Source organism: Rhinoderma darwinii, chromosome 4 (assembly GCF_050947455.1).
Source record: "Rhinoderma darwinii isolate aRhiDar2 chromosome 4, aRhiDar2.hap1, whole genome shotgun sequence".
Lineage (NCBI taxonomy): Eukaryota > Metazoa > Chordata > Amphibia > Anura > Rhinodermatidae > Rhinoderma > Rhinoderma darwinii.
Genome location: NC_134690.1, coordinates 81,477,690 through 81,504,149, shown reverse-complemented (window position 1 = coordinate 81,504,149; position 26,460 = coordinate 81,477,690). Strand labels below are relative to the sequence as shown.

Here is a 26,460-nt window from a genome sequence, read left to right as displayed (position 1 = left end):
AAATTGATCAGACAGTGAAGAGGAAAAATAAATCATATACAAGAAACATATTGAAAGAATTTACCCAAACTGTAAAAGAAGACATCTCTTAACTGAGAAATGATGATAAACAGGTCTTTGCAAGCGTGCAATCATTAGAAGACACTAGACACACGTACTTAAGGCATCCGCCACAGTATTTTTACCCGATAATTAAAAAATAAATCTACCTCTAAAAATTTCATATTAATGACTTAAAAATAAATCCTGGAGTAACAATTTAAAAAATAGAGGCAAACTAGAGTTGGTCCCAGACAAAGGGATATCCATGGTATTAAGCCAAATCTTCAACGTAAACAAGAAAAAACAATGTAGGTCTGGAGACATCTCAGACCCAAACCTGTAGGTCTTAATAAACTAAGAAACATACTCTGTTGCATACAATGCCTCAGGATTAAAGAAGAAATCTTACAAACATCCAGCAAAATTGAATATGAAGATAGTGAAGCTCAAATCTACCAAAATTTATCAAAACTCACCTTCAAATTGAGAAGACAACTCCAACCAAAAGATCCATTCTTTACGAATGAATCTGTTCCTTCGGCCTGGCAATCACATTATCAAGAGTCTGATAACTAAAACTCCAGACGATCTTCCTTTGGTGTTAAACAAATTAGACCTAAACCATGTGCAAATTAGGAGGTCTAACAACATATACTTGATGACAAACGATGTTGTGTAAATGGTAACTGTACTAACGTATTAGGCCTCATGCACACGACCGTAGCCCGACCGTAGCCGTGTGCACGCCCGTGATTTTCGTGTCGGCCGGCTGCGGACTGTCAGCGGACTGTCAGCCGCAAGCCGCCCGCACATGCACATGGCCGGGCCATTGTTTTCAATGAGCCCGGACCGCAACTCCGGACCATAATAGGACATGTCCGTACTTTCTGCGGTCCGGGTTCCCGGGCCGTGCACGGACCGCAAAAACTACGGTCGTGTGCACGGCCCCATAGAAAAGAATGGGTCCGCAATTCTCCCGTGGATTTGCGGGGGAATTGCGGACGCAAAAACACGGTCGTGTGCATGAGGCCTTACTGTAACTGAATCACTAGTTGAGCAATTTTCCAGAGTGCAAGTTATGGAATTGCTCTGTAAGCAATTCCCCAAAGGCAGCTGGAGACTGTCTGGATAAAGCATGCAGGTAATCCGATATCTCAAGTCCATCACTACTCTGATCAGCAGAGTCTAAGGCTACTCTATGGTCTTCTCCAGAGCCCACTGCAAGGCAGGTTGGATTTGGCTGCATAGAACCCAGGTTGCATTAATAGAATACAGTGTTGGAGAGGAGGTGATACCAGAACAGAAACCAGACAGACAGAGGGTAAACAGCAAACAGAGTACACAACCAGAAGATACTGGAAGTCCAAATCAGAAAGCAGAAAAATGCCAGGCATTGCAGAGTTCAAAACCAGCTGAGAGCAGAATGTCCAAATCAGTGAGCAAAAGGGTTAATCCAAAGACAAAGCCGAGGTCCGGTTCCAAGAATCCAAATAGTCAGGTGATACAGGGAGTAAGCGGAAGCTTGATCAGATTACTTGCATACAGAAAGAAATTCACAAGCAACAATGAAATAACTGACCCGTCTTAAATACTCCACCCTAGAATCTGATAGGAAAAAGATAGAGAAATTAGATTGGCTCTGCAACTCAAACCAGAGCCACCTAGAAGCTAGGCTAATAGTCATGACAGTCTTAAAGAGACAGACATTTCCTAACAATTACATTTTCACAGGTCTTCACCATCCTCCTCACCCCTGTATAATGCTATACACTAGTAATTTATGCTATACACTCTGGTTAGGAGAGGATTTTAATCCACACCCTCCCAACTAGCTGTATAAAGATATAATTGTTGTTTTTCATTCAACATCTTTCAAATGTTACCAAAGGTTTAAATCTCCATTACCGGTTTCCACCCCCTTCTCTTCTGACTGTAATCCATCCTCAGACACTTTACACATACCAATAATGGCTAAACATAGTCTCATATAATGTGGAAGACATCAATGTCCTCAAAGCAAACATTTTACAATATTTGGAGAAAAAACTTGACATACTGTAGCCTACTTACTGCGGACCATTTAAGAAAATGAACACACCTTTAACTTAAAACAAAACATTTGCTCAATGGTATAGCTCTTCCTCGCCGATTAAGAGGAACAAAGGAGAAGCTATTGCCATTAATAAAAGGGTTCTGTAATGACGGGGTAGGGAGACAGACAGGTGAGCCCTAATCTACCCGCCACTCAGTCCCTGCCTACTGGCAACGGCCCGTCCTAGGCAACGGCGTACAACTGGGAGACGGTCCCTACGCTCAATAAGTGCATGACAGACAAACAGACAAGGGTACACAGAAGCTAAGGGAAATGGGGCAGTTGCCCACGGCAACACAGTGAGCAACAAGAGTAGTGAACGAGCCGAGCCAAACCAGGAGTGCACGAGGTACAAATCGCAGAGCAGGAGCGTAGTCAGTAAAGCCAGGGTCAAAAATGAAGCAAGGTCAATAATAATAGCAGGAGCAGCAGAGCCAGGAAACAGAAAAGAATCACAGGCAAAGGAGGAGCAGGAAATGCAGGTATAAATAGACAGAGGGCGGGAGCTAGCTCCGTCTGGCCAGGCTGTGATAGGCTCTCCCACTCCTCAGCCTCCAAGCCTGACTGGTAGAAGATCGTGTCACTCTCTCAGACTTAGGAGCAGGTGCAGACTTATTACCCACGGGCGTCGACACAGAAGCTGTGTCTGGCAGATCCTTTACAGGTTCCCTTTATATTCAACGAGGCAATAACTGATGTAGAAGGACGATACATATTTTTGAAAGGCTAAGTTTATGGCAAAGTGTTTACATTTGCAAACATATACGCTCCCAGTATAAATCAAGATAAATGCCTTAACCCCTTAATGACCAGCCTATTTTGGACCTTAATGACCAAGCTATTTTTTACGTTTTTCAATCGTCGCATTCCAAGAGCTATAACCTTCTTATTTTTGCGTCGACATAGCTGTATAAGGTCTTGTTTTTTGCGGGACAAGTTGCACTTTTTAATAGCACCATTTTTAGGTACATATTATTTATTGATTAACTTTTATTAACTTTTTTTTGGGGGGGAATAGAAAAAAATCTGAAATTTTGCCACTCTTTTTTGCATCCTAAATCTACGCCGTTTACCGTGTGGTATAAATAACAAAATAACTTTATTCAGCGGGTTGTTACGATTGCAACGATACCAAATTTGTATAGTTTTTGTATGTTTTACTACTTTTACACAGTAAAAACGCTTTTTTTTCAAAATTATTTGTTTTTGTGTATCCATGTTTGAAGAGCCGTAACGGTTTTATTTTTTCGCCGATGAGGTTGTATGAGGGCTTTTTTTTTGCGGGACGACTTGTAGTTTTCATTGGTACCATTTTGGAGTAGATGCGACTTTTTGATCACTTTTTATTACATTTTTTTAAAGTCAGTATTCACAGAAAACAGCAATTTTTCCATAGTTTTTTATTATTTTTTTTACGGCGTTCACCGTGCGGGTTAAATAATGTAATAGATTTATAGTCGGGGTCGTTACGGACGCGGCGATACCAAATATGTGTAACTTTTTAACTTTATTTTGTTTTTTTAATAGTAAAGCATTTTGTAAGGGGAAAAGCTGGGTTTCTCATTTTTTTCACATTTTATTAAACTTTATTAAACTTTTTTTTCACTTTTTTACTAGTCCCATTAGGGGACTATAATATGCGATTCTGCGATCGCATTTATAATACACTGCAATACTTTTGTATTGCAGTGTATTACTGCCTGTCCGTTTAACACGGACAGGCATCTGCTAGGTCATGCCTGCGGCATGATCTAGCAGGCATTCACTCCAGGCAGCCTGGGGGCCTTTATTAGACCCCCGGCTGCCATTAGAGACACAGACACTCGGCAATCGTATCGCCGGGTGTCGGTGGAGGAGAGAGGGAGCTCCCTCCCTCTCTCCAAAACCACTCAGATGCGGTGCTCGCTATTGAGCACCGCATCTGAGGGGTTAAACGTGTGAGATCGATACTAATATCGATCTCACCCGGCAGAGCAGGGACGCTCCCAGCCCTCAGCTGCCTCTGGCAGCTGAGAGCAGGGAGATCTGACAGTTCCCTGCTCTGTTTACTTATTCCGATGCCGCGCCGTAAAAAGTCTATGGCATCGGAATAAGGCCCATTAGTGACCGACGTAGAAACGCGATGGGTCGGTCACTAACGGGTTAAACACATTTTTGAAAAACTGGAGAATTTCACAGAAGGCCCAACCCAACACCTCAACCCAACCAACTCTTTATACTAAGGGTATGTTTACACGCAGTATTATCAGGGGTATTTCAGGGCTGAACGCCTACAAACATCTGCCCATTGAAATCAATGGGAAAAACAGCATTTAGTTCATATGGGGCGTCTTTTTACACCTCTGTTTTAATAAACGGAACGTAAAAAGACACTCCATAAGGTTATGTGCACACGATAACTGCAATTACGCCTGAAATTACCTCTTCTTACCACATTCTGTAGCTCAATAACAAATTTCACTATGGTTCCATCACTGGCTTAAAGGGGCTGTCCAGTTTCTGAAAACTGATGACCTATCCACTGGATAGGTCATCAGTATGTGATCGGTGTGTGTCCGACATCCGGACCCCGCACCGATGCTCAACTTCGGCTGCCTCCATGCACCGGATGTTTGGAACGGGATGCAGTAGTTGGAGCCAGAAGCAGATGGCTCCGACAACTGCATAGCGGCCGTTTGGCAGAACTGCAGCTATGCTCCTTTTCGCTTGAATAGGAGCAGAACTGCAAAACTGCAGCTCGGGCGCTATTCTTTGACCGGAGCCATCTGTTTCCGGCAACATCGTCCGGCGTCCAGAAGCAGCGGGTGTGGCTGATAGGTGCGGGGTCCGGGTGTCAGACATGCACCGATCATATATTGATGACCTATCCAGTGGATAGGTCATCAGTTGTCAGAGAGTGGAAAACCCCTTTATGTCATGCACCTTTTTATCTATTTCCTCAAAAGAGAATAACCCATTCAACTGAAAACTTAATGATAGTTTATTCAAAAACAAAGAAGGCAGGTTAAATATACTTAAATGTATTCATAACTATTTTAAACTGCTCAGACGGTCCTTGCAATTCAAACCTATACGTGCACAAGGCTGTAATTAGTGGGTGTCTGAGAGAACTTGGCTCTAGGAAAAGAAAACAAGAAATTACAACTCACACATTAAAAAAATCCTTATGCCGTTTAATAGAAAAAGACCAATGTACGCTCAGAATAGAGATAAAAAATGTACTCCACCAGAGCACAAAGTTCAAATCCTACGCCTATTAAGACAAATGTGGTCAAAAAAAAAAAAAAAATTTCTCCAATGGAAAAACAAAACTCTTTAACTTTTATTCCCGAAATAAAGAACAAGCAAGATAATATCCGTTAAACTACTGAAGAGTTAGCCAAGGTATTCTGCACATACTACTATAATATACTTGTCTAATCGCGGGGGGCGCTACATCTGGGGGGTCCACTGATCACAAGAATATGGTTTGCGAAACCCCTGTTCCTCCTCACTGCTTGACCACAGTGAGGAGGACATTTAAAGGGGTATTCCCATAATAATAAATTATCACTTACCCACAGGATAGGTGATCATTTTCTGATCACTGGGGGCCCCACTGCTGGGACCCACACTGATCGTGAGAGCGGAGGTCCCGAACACTTGTTCCTCCTCACTGCTCAAGTGCAGTGAGGAGGACATTTGATGGAGCGGCGGTCAAGCATGCAAACTGCACTCCCTCTTCTTCACTCTCAGCATTTGACCGAATAACTGAAGAAGAAGTCTCCAGGCTCCTCTCTTCTTCTCGTCCTACTACCTGCCCTAGTGATCCTGTCCCCTCACACCTCCTCCAGTCCCTCTCCCCAGCTGTCACTAGTCACCTCACTAAAATATTTAACCTCTCTCTTTCCTCTGGTATCTTTCCCTCCGCTTTTAAACATGCCATTATAAACCCATTATTGAAAAAACCAACACTTGACCCATCCAGCGCTGCCAACTACCGACCAGTCTCTAATCTGCCCTTCATCTCCAAACTCCTGGAACGCTTGGTCTACTCTCGCCTTATCCGCTATCTCTCTACTAACTCCATTCTTGACCCCTTACAATCTGGTTTCCGCACTCTACACTCCACAGAAACTGCCCTTACTAAAGTCTCAAATGATCTCTTGGCGGCTAAATCGGACGGTAAATCCTCTCTCCTGATTCTTTTGGATCTCTCTGCAGCCTTTGACACTGTAGACCACAAACTCCTACTTAACATGCTCCACTCTATTGGCCTCCAGGACGCGGCTCTCTCTTGGTTTTCCTCCTATCTCTCTGACCGCTCATTCAGTGTGTCATTTGCTGGTTCCACTTCTTCTCCTCTTCCCCTTGATATCGGGGTTCCTCAGGGATCAGTCCTAGGTCCACTCCTCTTTTCTCTCTACACAGCTCCTATTGGACAAACCATCAGCAGATTTGGCTTCCAGTACCATCTCTACGCTGATGACACCCAATTATATACCTCTTCCCGTGACATCACCCCTGCTCTAATACAGAACACCAGTGATTGTCTGTCCGCTGTCTCTAACATCATGTCCTCTCTCTATCTGAAACTGAATCTTTCTAAAACTGAGCTCCTTGTGTTCCCACCATCTACTAACCTCCCTAAACCTGATGTCTCCATCTCTGTGTGTGGCACTATCATAACTCCTAAGTAGCACGCCCGCTGTCTCGGGGTTATTTTTGACTCAGATCTTTCCTTTACTCCTCACATACAATCACTTTCATGCTCCTGTCATTTTCACCTCAAAAACATCTCCAGAATCCGCTCTTTTCTTACGGAGGAAACTGTCAAAACTCTCATTGTTGCTCTGATTCACTCTCGTCTTGACTACTGTAACTCATTACTAGTCGGTCTTCCCCTCACTAAACTCTCCCCTCTCCAATCTATCCTCAATGCAGCAGCCAGGCTCATCTTTATGACCAACCGCTACACCAACGCCTCTACCCTGTGCGAGTCACTGCACTGGTTGCCCATCCCCTTCCGAATAAAATTCAAACTTATTACTCTCACCCACAAAGCTCTCCACAGTGCTGCACCTCCTTACATCTCCTCCCTCATCTCTGTCTACCACCCTACTCGGGCTCTACGTTCTGCCAACGACCTTAGATTAAAATCCTCCATAATCCGAACCTCCCACTACCGTCTCCAGGATTTCTCTCGTGCTGCACCCGTCCTCTGGAATGTGCTACCCCAGACAATCAGATTAATTCCCAATATCCACAGTTTTAAACGTGCCCTGAAAACACATCTATTTAGACAGGCCTATAACATTCCCTAATCTGACTCCTTTCCATGGCCCTCCATTTAGATTAGTCATCAGAATAAGATTCCCTCACACTCCTTCTCTTCATGTCCGTCATACACGGATACTGGCTGGTGACCGGCTCATGCAGCTTTATGTTACCACCGCATGTGTATAAAAATGGCCGGACCATTGTACAGAACAAACACTGTTATACTTTGTGTCTCCCTTATGTCCTCATAGATTGTAAGCTCTTGCGAGCAGGGTCCTCACTCCCCAGGTTTGAATTGTAAATGAACTTTGTCACTATGTAATGTCTGATATTGTTTGTTTCATGTTCCCTCTAAATTGTAAAGTGCTGCGTAATATGTTGGCGCTATATAAATAAAGATTATTATCATTATTAAGTCCATGGGAATTACAGAAACAGCCTAGCACTGTACTTGGCTGTTTCCGTCATTCCTATATACTTTAAATGGAGAGGTAGCGTGCATACTAAACCTGTGAATAGGTGATAATTGTTGATTCTAGAAATACCCCTTAAGTTTACTTTATTACTGGTCCTTGGTGGTCCACCTGTGTTCTTCAGTGCCCTTATAGTGGGTTGTCTTCCTCATACAGCCCAAGTGACAAGCCCCACTGCCTAGACTACATTTTCAATCTCCACTTGTGGTTCCAGCTAGCTGTGCGTTCCCTAAGGTGAGGCTAATACATTGGCATGCCTCTCTTCCTCAAGACAAAGTGGTGCAGTAATCGTTAATTCCAGACATAGTGCTGGAAAAGTAAACAATATTACATGCTGTAATGCGCCTGTACAAGTCTCTGTGCGCGATCTGGAGAAGAACTACAGGATACATAGCTTTCTATGATTTTATTTTCATGTAAAAATTGTTTCTATGTTGCCACGACTCATAAAGAAAGCCTGTGAGTCTTGCTCCCGCCGCCCACACAGAATGAACGACAGTTTTTCCTATATGAGTTTGTATCCAATGAGGGCTGTCAATCAGTCAATGTGGGCGGAGGAAAGCAGGACATGAAGACTTTTTCTATGAGTCCTAGGAGCATTTAACCCCTTAAGAACCTCGTTTTTACCGTAAAGTCTATGTAAACATTTGGTGACTTTTTTTATTATTCTTTTTTATATTCTATAATATGTATGTATATTGTCATTATAAGCCCTTTTATAATACACATTTATTTAAAAAAAAATATATATATAATTTTAGCACTGCAGCTTCTATGTATCCACTTTACATAGAAGTGGCATGACGCCGCTGTAAGCCGACTTTTGGAGATGGGAAAGATACATTACTACAGGGCCCCATAACAGAGATGAAAACAAAGTAGCTCTTCTGTCCTTAATAGTTAAGGAGAGCACTCAGCGTATGCAAATTTTCCTTGCCCCCTTCCCCCAGGGCCACACATCGAGCACATGAGGGTCGCCAGTTGGGTTCCACTCTGCCACTTGGGGATCACTGCTCTACGTATTCTGTGATGTTACATTTATCAACTCTGCTATCTGCATTTTATTTCTTTTACAGGGATTTTCAAATTAAATATTCATTGCCCAACTAAATGTTTGTACATCCCCAGGGTAATCAGGCAATACGTGTGAGGGTCACACACTGTAATACTTATACCAACATATGCCAGTGAGGTTCCTGCCGAGATCGCAACATTACACGAGTGCTCTAGGTAGAATAGCAGATGGCCCATCTCTTTATGCAGACGTTTACTGATCTAGAGAGCATGTTCATTTACAAAATAAATTACCATGGCATCTCTTTACATGAATTGCTTTCTATCTTCTCAGAAGCTCTTATGTTTTATAACTTCTGCAGACTGCAATGGTCTGACCTTTTCATGACTTTCAAGAATCCTTAGAACTCTGATTTAAGTGATTGTACCCAGCAAAGAGCATGCAATTTACTTGTAAGTGCACGGATAAAATACTAGTGATCTACACTTCATCCAAGCTGGTATGAAGATTGTAGCATAAGAGCTTGAGTCATATAGGTAACCAACTTTTAATGCATCGGTTGAGATTGCTGGGTCATGGTGCGGGGGTGTACCTATTAAGGATTTATGTTATTTGCCTAATGCTAATATTTAAACAGATGAATGATGCATAAATTGAAGTGTTATTATACCTAAATTAATACCATACTGAATAGTTTGAATCAGGAGGTTATTAATATATTGCATTATGAATGTAATCCACACAGTGCAGTTCTCCGGAACTTGAAAAACATTTCGGGAGGGGATTTAAAAGACAGGGCAACCACTAAGCACCACATGTACTCACCTTTCTATTCCTATACGTTAGTGAGTGGTAATGGGTTCCTCTTGGCTGGTTGAACACCTGCAAAGAATATGTAAAGTTTCTATGCAGAACTTTGCTGCAAAACATCCAGGTTCCAGACCTAATAAAATCTATTTAAGGAAAAACTCCTGGATTGGTGTGGTTATCTTCATAGGCTACTTGCCCAATTCTTTTTGCTACTTCCGTTGTTGCACTGTAGTAAATTGGATTTTAAAGTTGTAGCATGCTCACTTGGTCGCGGATTTATTGTAGCGTTTCGCCATTGACTTTAAATATATAGTAAAAAATTCACTTGCTGCTATTGCATGAAATACCGCAATGCGGTTTTCCATAGAAGCAATTATAGGGCTATAATCATCTGTAACTGATTCTTTTTTTTAAAAATAAAATCCAGCTTTTGCAGTGGTTTTTGCTGTGCAGTAAAGGAGCAGCATGTGCAGGTACCAGGCAGAGGAAGGACACTTTATGGTCAAAAGTATGTGGACACCTGACCATCACACTTGTTAATCATCCCATTCTATAACCATAGGCGCTTTCGGGAAGTTAGTCCCCCTTTTGCGGCTATCACAGCCTCCACTCTTCTCGAAAAGCTTTCCACAAGAATTTGGAGTGAGTGTGGAATTATTGGCCATTCAGCCAAAAAAATATCTGTGAGGTCAGGCACTGATATTGGACGAGAGGACCAATTCATCCCCAAAGTGTTGGATGGGGTTGAGGTCAGGGCTGTGTGCAGGCCACTGGAGTTACACCACATTAAACTCACCCAACCATGCCTTTATGGACCTCTTCTTTGTGCATTGGGGCAAAGTCATGCTGGAACAGAAAAGAGCCTTCTCCAAACTGTTCCCACAAAGTTGGAAGCTACAATTTTCCAAATTGTTTTTGTATGTTGTAGCATTAACATTAACTTTCACTGGAAATAAAGAACTGAGTCTAAACTCGTCAAAAACAGCCCTGACCATTAAACCTCCTCCAAAATTTTTTACAATTTAGATAGATTCGTCCATCACACTGTTAGAGAGTGGAACGTGATGCGTCACAGAACAGAACAGATTTCCACTGCTCCAAAGTCCAGTGGTGGTGTGCTTTACACCCCTCCAGCTGATGCTTGGCATTGTGCATGGTGATCTTAGGCTTGTGTGCAGCTGCTTGACCATAGAAACTCCTTTCATGAAGCTCCGGATGCAAAGTTCTTACAGCTGACAGAAGCAGATCTAGTGGATCACAAATTTCACAAACTGGCTTGTGGAAAATGTGGCATCCTATGCAGTGGCGGATTAAGTAGACCATAGGCCCTGGGCTGTTACCCAAAGTTGGGCCCTCCTTCTCCACTGCCGCCCTGTAACTATTGTTAACACTTCCTTTTTGTCCAGGCATTAACAAATGGGTGTTACGACTCCCCTTGTCAAGAGGCTGTGTCCCTACATACTGACAGTCTCCAACCATCGCTGACAGTATCGCACCATCTAGGTACACATCCTCCTGACAAGGGGAATAGTAAGGGTATGTGCACACGATAACTGCATTTACATCTGAAATTACAGAGCTGTTTTCAGGAGAAAACAGCTCCGTAATTTCAGACGTAATTGCATGTACTCGCATTTTGCGAGGCATCAATTACGGCCGTAATTTGGACCTGTTCTTCATTGGAATCAATGAAAAATGGCTCAAATTACGTCTCAAGAAGTGTCCTGCACTTCTTTTGATGAGCCGTCTTTTTTACGTGTCGTCGTTTGACAGCGACGCATAAATGACAGGTCGTCGGCACAGTACGTCGGCAAACCCTTTCAAATGAATGGGCAGATGTTTGCCGACGTATTGGAGCCGTATTTTCAGACGTAAAATGCCTCGTTTACGTCTGAAAATAGGTCGTGTGAACCCAGCCTAAGGGGAGATTCACACGAGCGTTGCGTTTTTGCGCGCGCAAACAACGCGGCGTTTTGCGAGCGCAAAAACCATTTGACAGCTGCGTGTGTCATGCGTGTCTGATGCGCGGCTGCGTGATTTTCGCGCAGCCGGCATCATAGAGATGAGGCTTGTCGACGCCCGTCACTGTCCAAGGTGCTGAAAGAGCTAACTCTTTCAGCACCCTCGACAGTGAATGCCGAACACAACAGCGAAAAACCTGTAAAAAAAAAAGATAAAGTTCCTACTTACCGAGAACTTCCCGGCCGTTGCCTTGGTGACGCGTCCTTGGTGACGCGTCCTTGGTGACGCGCCTCTCTTGACATCGGGCCCCACCTCCCTGGATGACGCGGCAGTCCAAGTGACCGCTGCAGCCTGTGATTGGCTGCAGCCTGTGCTTGGCCTGTGATTGGCTGGAGCTGTCACTTGAACTGAAGTGTCATCCCGGGAGGTCGGACTGCAGGAAGGAGACAGGAGTAATCGGTAAGTTAGAACTTCGTTTTTTTACAGGTTCATGTATTTTGGGATCGCAAGTCACTGTCCATGGTGCTGAAACAGTTTAACTCTTTCAGCACCATGCACAGTGAATCTCTCCCGACGTCGCAGACTGGAAATTTTTTTGCCGGGTTCGGCCAAAACGAGTTTGGCCGAACCCGGTGAAGTTTGCCTCGGTTGTCGGGGTTCGCTCCTCGCAAAGACACTCCGTTTGGATGCTTGGAAACAGAAAAGCACGTGGTGCTTTTCTGTTTTCATTCATCCTTTTCACTGCTGTTGCGCGAATCACGCTCGTCCCACGGAAGTGCTTCCGTGTGGTGCGCGTGATTTTCACGCACCCATTGACTTCAATGGGTGCGTGATGCGCGAAATACGCAGAGTTATTGAACCTGTCGCGCTTTTTGCGCAGCAGACAAACGCTGCGCAAAAAGCACGGACTGTCTGTACTGCCCCATAGACTTGTATTGGTCCATGCGTGCCGCGTGAAAACCACGCAGCCCGCACGGACCGAATACACGCTCGTGTGAATCCCCCCTAACACTCATTTGTCTATCGGTCCTGGACTGCACAAAGACTTTTTGTGAAATACAAGGATTTCATATAATAAAGATGCCAGGAGAGATGACAGATTCTCTATAAATCTAGTGACTTACAGGTGACGACGTACTTTTTTTCCTCTTTTCTATTCCATCCGGTCCAGACTTCATGACGACTTCTCCCGACCATGACCCATTTCTGCACAATTTGGCACTCAGATGTCTTCGGCTCCTCACTTTTCCAACATTTCCACACCTATAAACAAAGATAAAATTATCATGGTGCCACACACTGTGACCCTAAATATAATAGCAACAAACACTGCACCCCTGAATAAAGTAGTACCAAACGCTGTGCCCCTTAATATTATAGCACCATAGGCTGCTCCCTTGAATATAATTATGTCAAACAATGTAAAGTAAAGCACCACATACACACAGCCCCTGTAGATAGCGCCACACACAACCCCCTGAACATACCGCCACACACAGCCCCTGTAGATAGCATCACACACAAATCCCCCTGTAGATCACGCCACACACACCCCCATATAGATAGCGCCACACCCCCCTGTAGATAGTGCCACACACCCCCTGTGGGTAGCGCCACACACATCCCCCTGTAGATGGCCTTCCACACAGCCCTACCTATAGATAGCACCACACACAACCCCTTGTAGATAGCGGCACACACCCCCCTGCAGATGGCGCCACACCCCCTGCATATAGTGCCACACACATCCCCTGTAGATAGCGTCACACACAGCCCCATGTAGATAGCGCCACACAGACCCCCTTTAAATAGAGCAACACACAGACCCCTGTAAATAGTGCTTCACAGCCCTCCCCCTCTTTAAATAGCTCCAAACTGCCCCCTGTAGATAGCGCTACACACAGACCGCTGTAAATAGCGTCACACAGCCCACCCCCCTTGTATATAGTGCTACACAGCAATCCCCCTTAGATATAGTCATACACAGCGCTCCATCCTTCTATATAGTGCTATACAGCAATCCTCCCTTGTATATAGTGCTACGCAGCGCCACCCCCCATTGTATATAGTGCTACACAGCGCCTCCCCCCTTGGACCTGCAGCTCTAGTAATTGCTCAGTATAATGTCCCCCATAGTTGCCCCCATAGTATAATTTCCCCCATAGCTGCCCCCACAGTATATTGCCACCCATAGCTGCCGCATACAGTATAATGCCCCATACAATATAATTCCCAACATAGCTGCCCCATACACTATAATGCCCCATACAGTATAATGCTCTCCATAGCTTCTCCATACTGTATAATGCTCTCCATAGCTGCCCCATACAGTATAATGCCCCTATAGCTGTCACATACAGTATAATGCCCCCTATAGCTGCCGCATACAGTATAATGTTCCCCTTAGCTGTCCTATACAGTATAATGCCCCCATATGTATGTACCTAATAGGAAAATAATAAGATAATTACTTACCTACCCCCGTTCCCATGACATGTGGAGGATGCCTCTCCTCCTCTGCACTGTCCCGTGAGTGACTCGGTGCAGACAGGCTCGATGACGTCACTACATCGCACCTGCCTGCGCCGAGCCGCTCACGGCAGGGAGAATGCTGTAGCGAGGCTCCAGCATTCAACTCAACTGAATCTGCGTCCTGCAGATGCAGGTTCAGTTGGAAGCGGGTTCAGCGCTGTGTGGCAATGGGGCCCTGCGGGCCCACAGCCTTAGGGGTCCGGTCGCAACCGTGACCGTTGCGACCCCTATAGCTACACCACTCTCCACAGTGGCAGTTAGCAGCGCTAGAGCGCTGCATAGTTTTTTAAAATTATGTGTGTTTCGGGCCACGGCCGGCTGCCTGAACCGCCCATATGATAATCCGCCATTGATACTATGACAGTGCCACATTTAGGGTATGTTCACATGGCCTATTTTCGTAAACGCCTGAAAAACGGCCGAAAAATCGGAAGCAGAAAGCCTCCAAACATCTGCCCATTGATTTCAATGGGAAAACAACGCTATATTCCGACGAAGCGTTTTTCGCTGCGTTTTTTTTACGCGTAAAAAAACGGCCACAAAAAGAAGTGCAGGACACTTCTTGGGACGTTTTTTAAGCCATTTTCTATAGACTCTATTGAAAAAAGTTCCAAAAACGGCCGTAAAAAACGCGAAAATCGCGAGTGGCACAAAAAACGTCTGAAAATCAGGAGTTTTTGACTCTGCGTGTGAACATACCCTTAAAGTCACTGAGCTCTTCAATATGACCAACACTATTACCAATGTTTGTCTATGGAGGTTACATGGCTGTGTGCTTGATGTTATGTTCCTGTGTGTGGGTGTAACAGCTGAACGTAACATTAAGGAGGGGTGTCTACATACAGAACTTTTGACCATATAGTGTACTTCCACCAGTGGCGGATTAAGTAGACCATAGGCCCTGGGCTGTTAAACAAACTTGGGCCCCCCTTCCGTACCGCCGCCCTGCCGTGCCATAACTATTGTTAACACTACCTTTTTGGGTAAGCATTAACAAATGGGTGTTATGATTCCCCTTGTCACAGGGCTGTGTCCCTACATACTGACAGTATCACACTGTGCAGGGACACATCCTCCTGAAAGGGGATTTGTCTATCAGTCCTGGACTGCAGAAAGACTTTTTGTGAAATACAAGGATTTCCTATAATAAACATGTCAGGAGAGGTGACGGATTCTCTATAAATCTAGTGACTCACAGGTGACGACGTCTCCGATTCTAGTAGTTTTTTTCCTCTTTTCTTCTCCATCCGGTCCAGAGCTCATGACGACTTCTCCCGACCATGACCCATTTCTGCAGAATTTGTCACTTTTCCAACATTTTCACACCTATAAACGAAAATAAAATTATCATGGTGCCACATACTGTGCCTCTAAATATAATAGCACCAAACACTGCGCGCCTGAATATAATACCATACACTGTAAAACACCGCGTACACACAGCCCCATGTACATAGCGCCACACACAGCCCCCTGTATATATCACACATCCCCCTATAGCCAGCAACACACACATCCCCCCGTAGAGAGCGTTACACTCAGCCCCCTATAGATAGCGCCATACAGCTCCCCTGTAGAGAGCGCCACACAGCCCTCCCCCTCTTGTAAATAGCGCCACGGAGCCCCCCCTGTAAAAAGCACCACACACATACCGCTGAGGATAGTGCCACACAGCCCCCCCTTGTATATAGTGCTACACAGCCTTCCCTCTTTGTACATAGTGTCACGCAGCGCTCCCCCCTTGTATATAGTGTCACACAGTGCTCCTCCCTTTGTATATAGGGCCACACAGCGCTCCCACTTGCATATAGGGCCACTTAGCCCTCCCCCTTGTATATAGGGTCACATAGCGCTCCCCCATTGTATATAGTGCACACAGTGCTCCCCCTTTGTATATAGTGCCACACAGCGCTCCCCTCCCCCTTGTATATAGGGTCACACAGCACTCCCCCCTTGTATATAGGGCTATACAGCGCTTCCCCTTTGTATATAGGGCCACATAGCGCTCTCCCTTGTATATAGTGCACACAGCGCTCCCCCTTTGTAGATAGTTCACACAGTGCTCCCTCTTTGTATATAGTGCACACAGTGCTCCACCTTTGTATATAGTGCACACAGCGCTCCCCCTTTGTATTTAGGGCCACACAGCACTCTCCCCCTTGTATATAGTGTTACAGAGCACCCCCACCCCTTTGTATAAAGTGTCACACAGCACTCCCCTCCCCCTTGTATATAGGCCCACACAGCGCTACCCTCCCCTTGTATATAGGGCCACCCAGCACTTCCCCTTGTATATAGTGTAACGGAGCACTCCCCCCCCTCCTTGAATATATACACAGCGCTACCCCCACCTAAAAAAAATATATATATTTTACTTACCTTGCCCCATGGTGGCCGCTCCAGCTGGACGCATGTGAATCCTCTGGACTAGACGCATGCGCAGACCGGCATGATGCAGTACCTCATCACGCCAGCCTGCGCAGGGAGTCTTCCCAGTGCCTTATAGGCTGCAGGCCTAACGTGGCCTGCAGCCTATAATATTCATTTGTATCTGAGTCCTGAGGACAAATGAATGTGGCTGCCGCTAGCACCGGGGCCCCATCTGGTGCTAGCGACGCCACCGGGCATGTGGGGGCCCGTGCGGTCATGTGCGGTTCGGGCGGCCGCCCTAATGATGATCCGCCACTGACTTCCACCTAGATTGAGAATGAAGGCTTAGCTGCTGAGGTGACCGCCGCGGCAGCCACCATGATATAGGGACACAGGGATCACCTCACAGTGAGATGCCAGATTGGTGCTGGAACATATATATATATATATTGACTTGAAAATTCAATCAAAATAAATAGAGATAGGGGGCGAAATCTGATATGGCTGATGGAGGTGACTATCATAACATAATATTAACCCTTTCATGACCAAGGCTCATTGATACCCCTGTGTCCAGGTAAAATTTGCCATATGCTGATATGCACTTCTTTAACGAATAATATCTTTGCAACCGCTTTGAATATCACAATTATTTTTATTTTGTTTTTTACATTTTGTGTGTGTATATCTCTCTCTCTATATACATGTACACTATCACCCTGGATCGCCGTGACGTGGAAAAAAAGGGCAGTTAACAACGGATCAACTGTCTGTTTTTCATGGCTGTTTTGCATGAATGTGTCTCAAAATTTGAATCCATTTCATGACCCTCTGGCCGTTTTCCACTGACATTTGCCATCCATTTTTCATGGACGTTAAAAAAAATGGATGAATTTTATTCGTTAGGGTTTTTTGTCGCAGCCACCTGACAAAACCACAGTGCATCATCCCCATGCAGATAGCGCCACCCCCTGCAGATAGCACCTTCCCCTGCTGATTGCACCATCCCCCATGTAGATAGCGCCACCCCCCTATAGATAGCGCCACCTCCCTGTAGATAGCAACATCCCATCTGTAGATAGTGCCACCCCCTGCAGATAGCACCACTTCCCCTGTAGATAGTGCCCAGTATGTATCTGCATGCCCCCCCCCCTGTAATTGGCACCCACTTCCTGTAAATAGCACCACTGTAGCTCCCTGTAGGAGCGGGATCCATCTGGCAGGGGATTCCGCTCCTAGAGGGAGCCCCTGATGTTTCTGTCCATATATGGACAGTTACATTAGCGGTTAACTCTAAAAGCGGAATCCCTTGCCTCAGCATCGGCAGCACTGTGGCCGGGGATTCCGCTCCAGGAGTAGCCCCTGACATCACTGTCAATATATGGATAGTGACCCCAGGGGCTTTTCCAGTAGCGGAATCCCCGGCACAGAGTGATCTGACACCAGGGATTCTGCTCCTAGAAAGAGCCGCTGACGTCACTGCCCATATATAGATAGTGACCCCAGGGGCTTCTCCAGTAGCGGGATCCCTGGTCAAAGTGTCGGCTGGGGATTCCGCTCCTAGAGAGCCTCTGACGTCAGGGGCAATCTCTAGAAGTGGAATCCCCGGCACAAAGCTATTTGACACCAGGGATTCCGCTACTAGAGAGGATCGCCGATGTCACTCTCCATATATGTATAGTGATGCCAGGGGCTTTTCCAGTAGCGGAATCCCCGGTCAGAGTGTCGGCCGAGGATTCCGCTCCTAGGGAGAGTCCCTGACGGTGAACAGCGACATCAGGGGCTCTCTCTAGAAGCAGCATCGCCGGCACAGAGCGATCTGACCCCGGGAATTCCTCACCTTGTGGGAGTTTAGGTGGCGCTATCTACAGGGGGGGTTGCTATCTACAAGGGGGGCTCTATTTACAGCAGGCATGGAGAGATGTTGGGTCTCCCTCTAGGAGGGGAATCCTCGGCCAGAGCTGGCTGGGGATTCCGCTCCTAGAGGGAGCTTAGGTAGCGCTATCTGCAGGGGGTTTTGCACTTTCTACGGGGGGTTGTGTGTGGCGCTATCTACAGTGGGGGGTGTAGAAGCCCCGGCAGACATGAGAGTGCAGCACTGCACTCATTAAACCCCATTCAAGGCTGTCAACGTTTATACACGTGACAACTGCACTGGGCATCGGCAGTTGGAACGTATATAGCCATATGGTAGTCGTGAAGGGGTTAATAAATAGTTTAGAATCTCCTTCTTGGTATAGTGTTAACTTTTCCATGTCTATTCTTTTCTTCAGCTTTTCTTGTTTTTTGTTTTTTTCATTACATTTTTACATCTTATTGGCAAATCCCCCCCCCCCCCCCCCCCCCCCATTTATGTTGAAATACAGTCATTATTTTTCTTCTTGGTTGTACTTGAAGCTGCGAGCCTATGTCAGATTTCTGTGTTATGCTGCGTGGGGGACTTAATCTTACAACTTTAAACAAACAGCCAGCTTACTGAGCTTTAGAAACATGCTCCAAACACAAAGACTTTGACATAATTATGCACTGGTTAAGAATATACAGTATGGTAATAATGGGGAGACACACAGGCAGGCTTTCAGCATGCAACAAAACACAGAGTGATGTATGACAGCAGAATAATTTATTTAATCTCAAGGATTTAATGTGTGTGATTAAATATTTCAGTCTCTACCGCTGAGGCAAACTTAACTCCAGAACACTTTTGGACAATAGGTAACACAACATGGATTAATAAATATAGCATTTGGTAAAAGTGCACGAGTGTATGTGTGTAAATAATCTGTATATCACAGAAACTTAAAGGGGTATTCCAAAAGTACGGCATATCGCTAGCATATACCATCACTTTATGATAAGTGGGGGACCAACCTCTGGGAACCCTACTGATTCTGAGAATATAGGGGCCGCTTTGCTGTTTTCGCGCTGCAGCCCTTTCATGGTTTTTTTCCTACACAGTAGCGCCTCGGCCACCCGCTGTGCAGGAAACTGCAGCATAGCTTCATTCAAGTGGCCAAGAGTGCCGCTCTGCAGGGAAAACTCAGAAGGCGACACAGCGCTAAATCATCACAGTGGACCCTTCATTCTCAGGATTCTAGGGGTCACAGAGATCAGACCCCCACTGATCATAAATGGTTAGCCATCACTATATAAGATGAAACTTAACCCCTTTTTCAAATTAAATCGGCCCGGTGATCAGCCGATCATTATAGGTCTAATTTCTGAAACCCCCAGCAATAGCTAAAATGACTGGTGAAACTTGAAGCCAGCCATACATTTCCCCTGCAGGTAGCGCTGCAGGGGAAATATAGTATTAAATGCTGGCCATTTAAATGAATGGCTGAGCATGTAATACATTGCCGAGCCAGCTCTACCATAGCGAGATACTCTGTTTCTTAACAGTTCTCTGCTCTGGTTAATAGAGGAGCGTCCTGAGTAGGAGAACCCCTTTTTGACATCCATATGCCCTAATAGGGCATATGAAAATGGGTTGTTTTATTGGGATGACCCTTGCATAACTAAGAAGGTTTGCCATTTTAAAGTATGTAGGCCATAATGTAGTTATTTTATTAGAAACAAGTATTAATGAGCAATGCTTGAATAAGGGGTGTAAATAGAATACATTAAAAAAAAAATGAGGAAAAGTGCCCCTACCTAGTTGACCGTAACCTGAAAAATAGAAATGCAAACATTTATACAAAGAATGGATAATAATGTCATATAGCAGATTTCCTGCAAAAAAAAGAGCCCTCATATTAGAGCTGCACATCTGAAAGTCACCACAAAAAGGAACAATAGTCCTTCATCTGAGTGGGTCCTCTTATACTCTGGACCCCAAAGCAGCAGCTATAGTAAAACCCATGGCCTACATATCATTATAAGAACATAATACGATGGTATCACTACTTGATATAATTCATTATCATATTGTATTGAAGAAATATGGGGTATTACTAAATAAACAGCTGGAATTCTTGTAGTCTGACGTCTGTCTCATATTGCCTATGGGAAAAATATTAATTAACCCTTGTTTACCTTTCTAGATCTGTTTTGTAAACCTAAAAGAGGACTCAAGCAATGAAGTTTTACCACAGGTAAGTCACATTCTCCATACACGCTGCAGTACATTAAGGACCTGTTCACATCAGCGTTGGTTTCCGTTCATGGGTTCTGTTGGAGCTTTTCGTTGGAGCAACCCATGAAAGGAAAGTCAAACGGAAACCATAGCTTCCGTTTGCATTACCATTGATTTCAATGGTAATGCTTCTATTGCGAATGGTTTCTGTTTGTCTTCGTTCCATAAGGTTTCCATTTTTTTTGCGGAAACTATAGCGTAGTCCGCTAAAAGAAAAAAAATAATATTTCAAAGGTTTACATAACCTGCTCCTGCTCACGACTTGTATTGGCAACTACCGTTTATCCCCATTAAAATCATGTTTGGAAGGGCATTATTACACTGGAATATCCCGTCTCTTGGCACGTGTCCAGTTCTTGTCCAACACATAATGGGGCAGATTCACTAATGGTGCTGCACCATAATTCTGACCTAAGGCTTCATTCACATCTGCGCTAGGGTCCTGTTCCGACGTTCCGTCCGAGCTTTCCATCGGAACGGGACCCTGACTGACACAAACGGAAACCAAAGGTTTCCGTTTCTATTACGATTTATTTCAATGGTGACGGATCCAGTGCCAATAGTTTCCGTTTGTCTCAGTTGTGCAGGGGCACCTTCTTTTTGGCACAATCATTTTACACAAATTTATCTTTGAAATGCACCAAAAAGAACAGATGTTTGTGACTCGTTAAACAAGGTTTGGCTGGAACTGGGGCATGTCTTAAAATACACCAAATTGCGACAACATTTTGATGCAGAAAAATGGTCTAGAGTAAGCCAACTAATAGGTAGACAATGTTCTCAAGATATTCCTAAACCATAACTGCTTTTTATTTTAGAAGTTGGATGAAGTGTCTCCAGACCTACAGAGGTTGATAAACTCCATGCGGTCACAAGAGCTGGCAGAGAATGAGATTGTATTGTTGAGTGGATTATCTAACAGGAAATGTGGGCAGGTTCCGGAGATCCAACATGTAGGTATAAAATACACCAACTGTCTACTGTAGATGTTTTAATACACAAAACGAATAAATATATAAATATATTTACAAATGAGGAACAGACACTTTCTTCTGCCCGTCCCTTAAACCAACAAAAAAAAAATCCAATTTTTATATACTTAAAGGGAAGGTGTCACAAAAAAAAAGCAGTTTTTGCTTTTAGTATGTTATTAAAATAAATTTTATTTATTTGTGTTTTTGTGTTGTACTTTTTTCTTTTTTCCTTACTTTTACTTCTCTATGGGGGCTGCCATTTTTTTTTTCTTCTCTGTATGTGTCGATTAACGACACATACAGAGATGAAATACGGCACATACATCCCCATAGTGAATGCGAACGGGAGCCGTTCCATTCACTATAGCGTACGCCGTCTGTGTGGGAACGGCGCATGCAAAAATACAAAACAAAATCTGCTTCACCAGCCTTTCTAGACATAAATGCTAAAAAAAAAACCTGATAGCTACTAATACATAGTAGAACAGGGGGAGGAAACCTCCAGCTCACCAGCCCAACGCCTGATAGTCCTGCTTTGCTCGGATCTCCGCAACGGTCCACGGTAGGCAATAGTAGAAATGGAAAGAATTGATCCAGCGCTGCAGTAATGTGATTAAATAGGAACGTATTCCCAATTTTATTTGTATCAAAAAGCTTGTTTAAAATTCGGTAACAGGCAGACTTGGCATCAAGGCAGTAGTCGGTAGGTATAGTGAGCCTACGCGTTTCAAGCACGTCAAGTGCTCTTAGTCATGGCATTCATCTAATATATCTATCTATCTATCATCTATCTATCTATCTATCTATCTATCTATCTCATATCTATCTATGTATCTATCTATCTATCTATCTATCTATCTCATATCTATCTATCTATCTATCTCATATCTGTCTATCTATCTATCTATCTATCTATCTATCTATCTATCTATCTATCTATCTATCTATCTATCTATCTATCTATCCATATCTATCAATCTATGTGTCAGTTTTAGTCTATCACTTTTATATCTATAGTTTTTGATGTAGTGCTAGCTAAAGTTAGCAAAATTCCAAATTAGACACAGATACAATGTTTGAGCTGTCGAAATCTATGAATTTGAACCTGGAGATGGTAGTCATCCATCAAATATCTTTGCTTTCAGCATCACTTATTAGTATAACCAAAGTTAGATAAATTCTCTAATGTACTCCTGTGGAAAAGAATGGGTTAATATCAGACCCCCCTCTTTATGATTATACAATGCAGCAGTAATACTGTATCTACAATAATTCCCTCTCCATCCTGTGATGTGTGCAACAGCCCATGCATATATTTTTATCTGCCACAAACATGTCAGTGAGATCCAATAATTTCTCCTGTTCCGTTCCAGGGGAATCTATTTTTCGCGCTCGGCAATTTCCCATCATTACTAACGTTATTTATATTTTAATGTTAGAAACAGACCATTACAGCCCACTTACATGTCCCACCGTGAAACCGAGTCATCACATCAAACAAAAGTGAATTCCCTAAATAGCTCCCACTATACACCAGCCTGGTAGATCCTGCACCTATTTATCTAGCTGTAAACTTTGTATTCATATTCTCATAGCGATTACAATACGACCATTACACTCCCACCACCAGGGGATACGTCAGAAATAATGGGGCAATTTTCTTTCTTTACCAGAGAAATAAGGCCCTTCTTTTCAGTTCTAATAAGAAAATGTAATAAACTGCTCAAACATTTACCTCTATTAATGTCAATTGCATATCATTATCTTTGTTTACCTATATGTGTATAGACATCTTTGTACCAATATCATTTTCTTTATTAATGTATATGCATTTTATAGTTACTCTCAGCAATTTGTATTGTAGGCTGAATTTCATAGTTTGTGCTAGTTGTGCTAGTGAGGCTAAATTCACACGATGTGTATTATGTGCAGCATACAGTACCAGCAAAGTAAATGAGGTTTCAGGAAATCTCATGTACACGCTGTGGTTTTGCTTGGCACGTATATTGACCTGTATTTTAAAAGCTGCGGCATGTCAATTTATCTTGCATTTCGCTTACGAATTGAATCTGCCTAGTTCTAAGGAAAAACACAGCAAAACCCTCATGGAATCATGAAAACGCACCGATTTACGAATCAAAACGTATAAACCACACTGAAAAACGCATAAAAAAATTAGGTTTGTTTTTTACCTGCGTTTTTCCTGCAGCAAAATATGCAACATGTGCATGTAGCCTTACTGTATGTCCAAAGTATAGCATAGCCCCTATAAATACAGTTCATTATTTAAGGCAGTGGTTTCCAACCTGTGGCTCTCCACTTGTTATGAAACTACAACTCTCAGCATGTCCTGTCAGGGAATTCTGGGAATTGTAGTTTCTTGACAGCTGGAGAGCCTCCCGTTAGAGACCACTGCCTTAAAGCATACCTCAAAATGTAGGCTTGAATGGAACCTTGAATAAGCCATATACACCATTTAGTCATAACATTAAACCACCTACAAATGAAGTGAATAACATTGATTATTTTATTACAATGGCGGGCACCTGTAAAGGGGTGGGATATATGAGGCAGCAAGTGATCAGTCATTTCTAGAAGTTGATGTGTTGGTAGCAGGAGAATTGGCAAACGTAAGGATCCTTAGTGGATTTGACAAGGGCCAAATTGTGATAGCTATAAGTCTGGGTCAGAGCATCTCCATAAGGGCAGGTTTTGTGGGGTGATCCTTTTAAGCATTGGTTAGTACCTACGAAATGTGGTCCAAGGAAGGACAGCTAGTAAACAGGCTCATAGGTGCCGACGGCTCATTGATGTAGGGAGCAAAGACTAGCACATCTGGTCCAAGCTCACAATAGAGCTACTGTAGAACAAGTGCTGGAAACTTTAATGCTGGCTATGATAGAAAGATGTCAGAACACACAGGCATCGCAGCTTGTTTCATGCGGTGCTGCGGATCGCAGACCGGTCAGAGTGCCCATGCTGACCCCTGTTCACCACTAAAAGCACCTACAGTGAGCACATGAGCATCAAAACTGGACCATGGAGAAATGGAAGAAGATGGTCTAATGAATTACATTTTCTTTCACATCATGTGAACGGCCAGGTGCGCGTGAGGCGCTTAACTGAGGACTTAGGAAAAGATGGCACCAGGATGTACAATGGGCAGAAGGCAAGCCGGCGGAGGCAGCATGATCTCAGTGCTGCTGGGAAATCTTTGGGTTCTGGCACTCATGAGGATGTTACTTTGACATGAATCACCTACCTAAACATTGTTGCAGACCAAGTATATGCCTTCATGGCAACGGTATTCCCTAATGGCAGGGGCCTCTTTCAGCAGGATAATGTGCCATGCCACACTGCAAACAATGTTCTGGAATGGTTTGAGGAACATGACAAAGAGTACAAGGTGTTGACTTAGTCTCCAAATGTGCTGGAGAAACGAGTCCGATCCATGGAGGCCCCACCTCACAACTTACAGGACTTAAGGCATACTGTTTTCATAAGTCCCATAGGAATGAATGGAGAGAGCCGCCATTCTCCATTTATTCTCTGCCTTGAACTGCTGCTAACATCTTGGTGCCAGATCTCATAGGACATCTCCAGAGGTCTTGTGAAGTTCATCCCTACAATATTTGGCAGGTGATTTTAAGGTTATGACTGAACAGTGTACAGTAACTCGGTGTAGTCTTTTCCTGCTTTCCATTTCTGGTATAGGAAGTACAGTCGATTTCTGACAGCTAACATTGTCCATCTGGACAACCCCTTCATCTGAATGGTCACCAATCACCATGTAAAAATAAATTTTCCCTGCAGTGGTGCTGCAGGGAAAATGTATAGCTGGATGAATCCTACCCTTGCAAAATCAGCTGTTTATCAGGATATCGGCCTTGGGTTAAATTAGCTAATCTTCCTCTCTGATTTCACAATTATACTAACACATATGCCACATTTAACATCCCTGTGCAACCCATTTTCCCCACAATCCACAATTTTTCTCTATTCAGCTCCATTAAGGATGTTGGTTGTACATTTGATCGGAAATTAAAAAAAAAAAAAACAGAAGTTACAATGAAGCTAAACCTTTGGAGCCGCCTTAAAGGGGTTGTCCACTTCTGAAAAACAATCAAGCAATGCCTATTAAATATTTATTAAAGTATTTTTTAAATATATTTTCCATCTCAAAGTTGCAGATGTCTTCTAATTCCGTCTAGTGTCACGTGACTCCGCCACCGTCTGAACTTTTCTCTTCCGCTAACGTCTCGTTCGGTCTTCTACAATCCTGACTTCCGGACGAGCTCCTCTTCCGGTCTTCTTCCCCTTGCACCTACGCATGTGCAGTAACCAACAATATTTTGCTCATGCGCATTGAAAGCACTTTCATTAACAGTAAGTTTATTGCGCCTGTGTTCGAGGCATCCAAAGCCTCCTCAATACCCGCCCCGTTCTTTCCTAGATTACATCTCAATGCGAGCACTATTTTAAGTTTATTCATGTTATTCCTCAGAGCCATTATCACTGTAGATACCATCTTTGCGGGGCGTGCGGGCACTGAGGGATAACATGAATGAAAGTACAATAGTGCTCGCATTGAGACGAAATCTAAGAAAGAACGGGGCGGGTATTGATGAGGCTTTAGACTAATAGGATGCCTCAAACACAGGCGTAATAAACAGACTTTTAATGCGACTTGCGCAATGAAATTGCTTTCATTGCGCATGCGCAAAATATTGTAAACAAACCACAATATAAACAATACAGCGTAAAGCTGATTTAAAAATATATAAAAATTTTAATCG

The 26,460-nt window shown here is 43.9% G+C and overlaps 1 protein-coding gene across 3 annotated transcripts in view; it reads left to right on the top strand.

The window, feature by feature from the left end:
• SPHKAP (SPHK1 interactor, AKAP domain containing) overlaps positions 1-26,460 on the top strand; it is a 295,658-nt gene that overhangs the window by 218,538 nt on the left and 50,660 nt on the right. For all 3 annotated transcript variants that reach the window (XR_012883118.1, XM_075861278.1, XM_075861277.1), the window contains exons 4-5: positions 20,599-20,649; positions 21,509-21,643. Coding sequence is in view for 2 of the 3 variants with exons in the window: in XM_075861278.1 (XP_075717393.1) it covers positions 20,599-20,649; positions 21,509-21,643 (186 nt within the window). In the remaining variant the exon portion in view is untranslated. The remainder of the gene's footprint in view (positions 1-20,598; positions 20,650-21,508; positions 21,644-26,460) is intronic.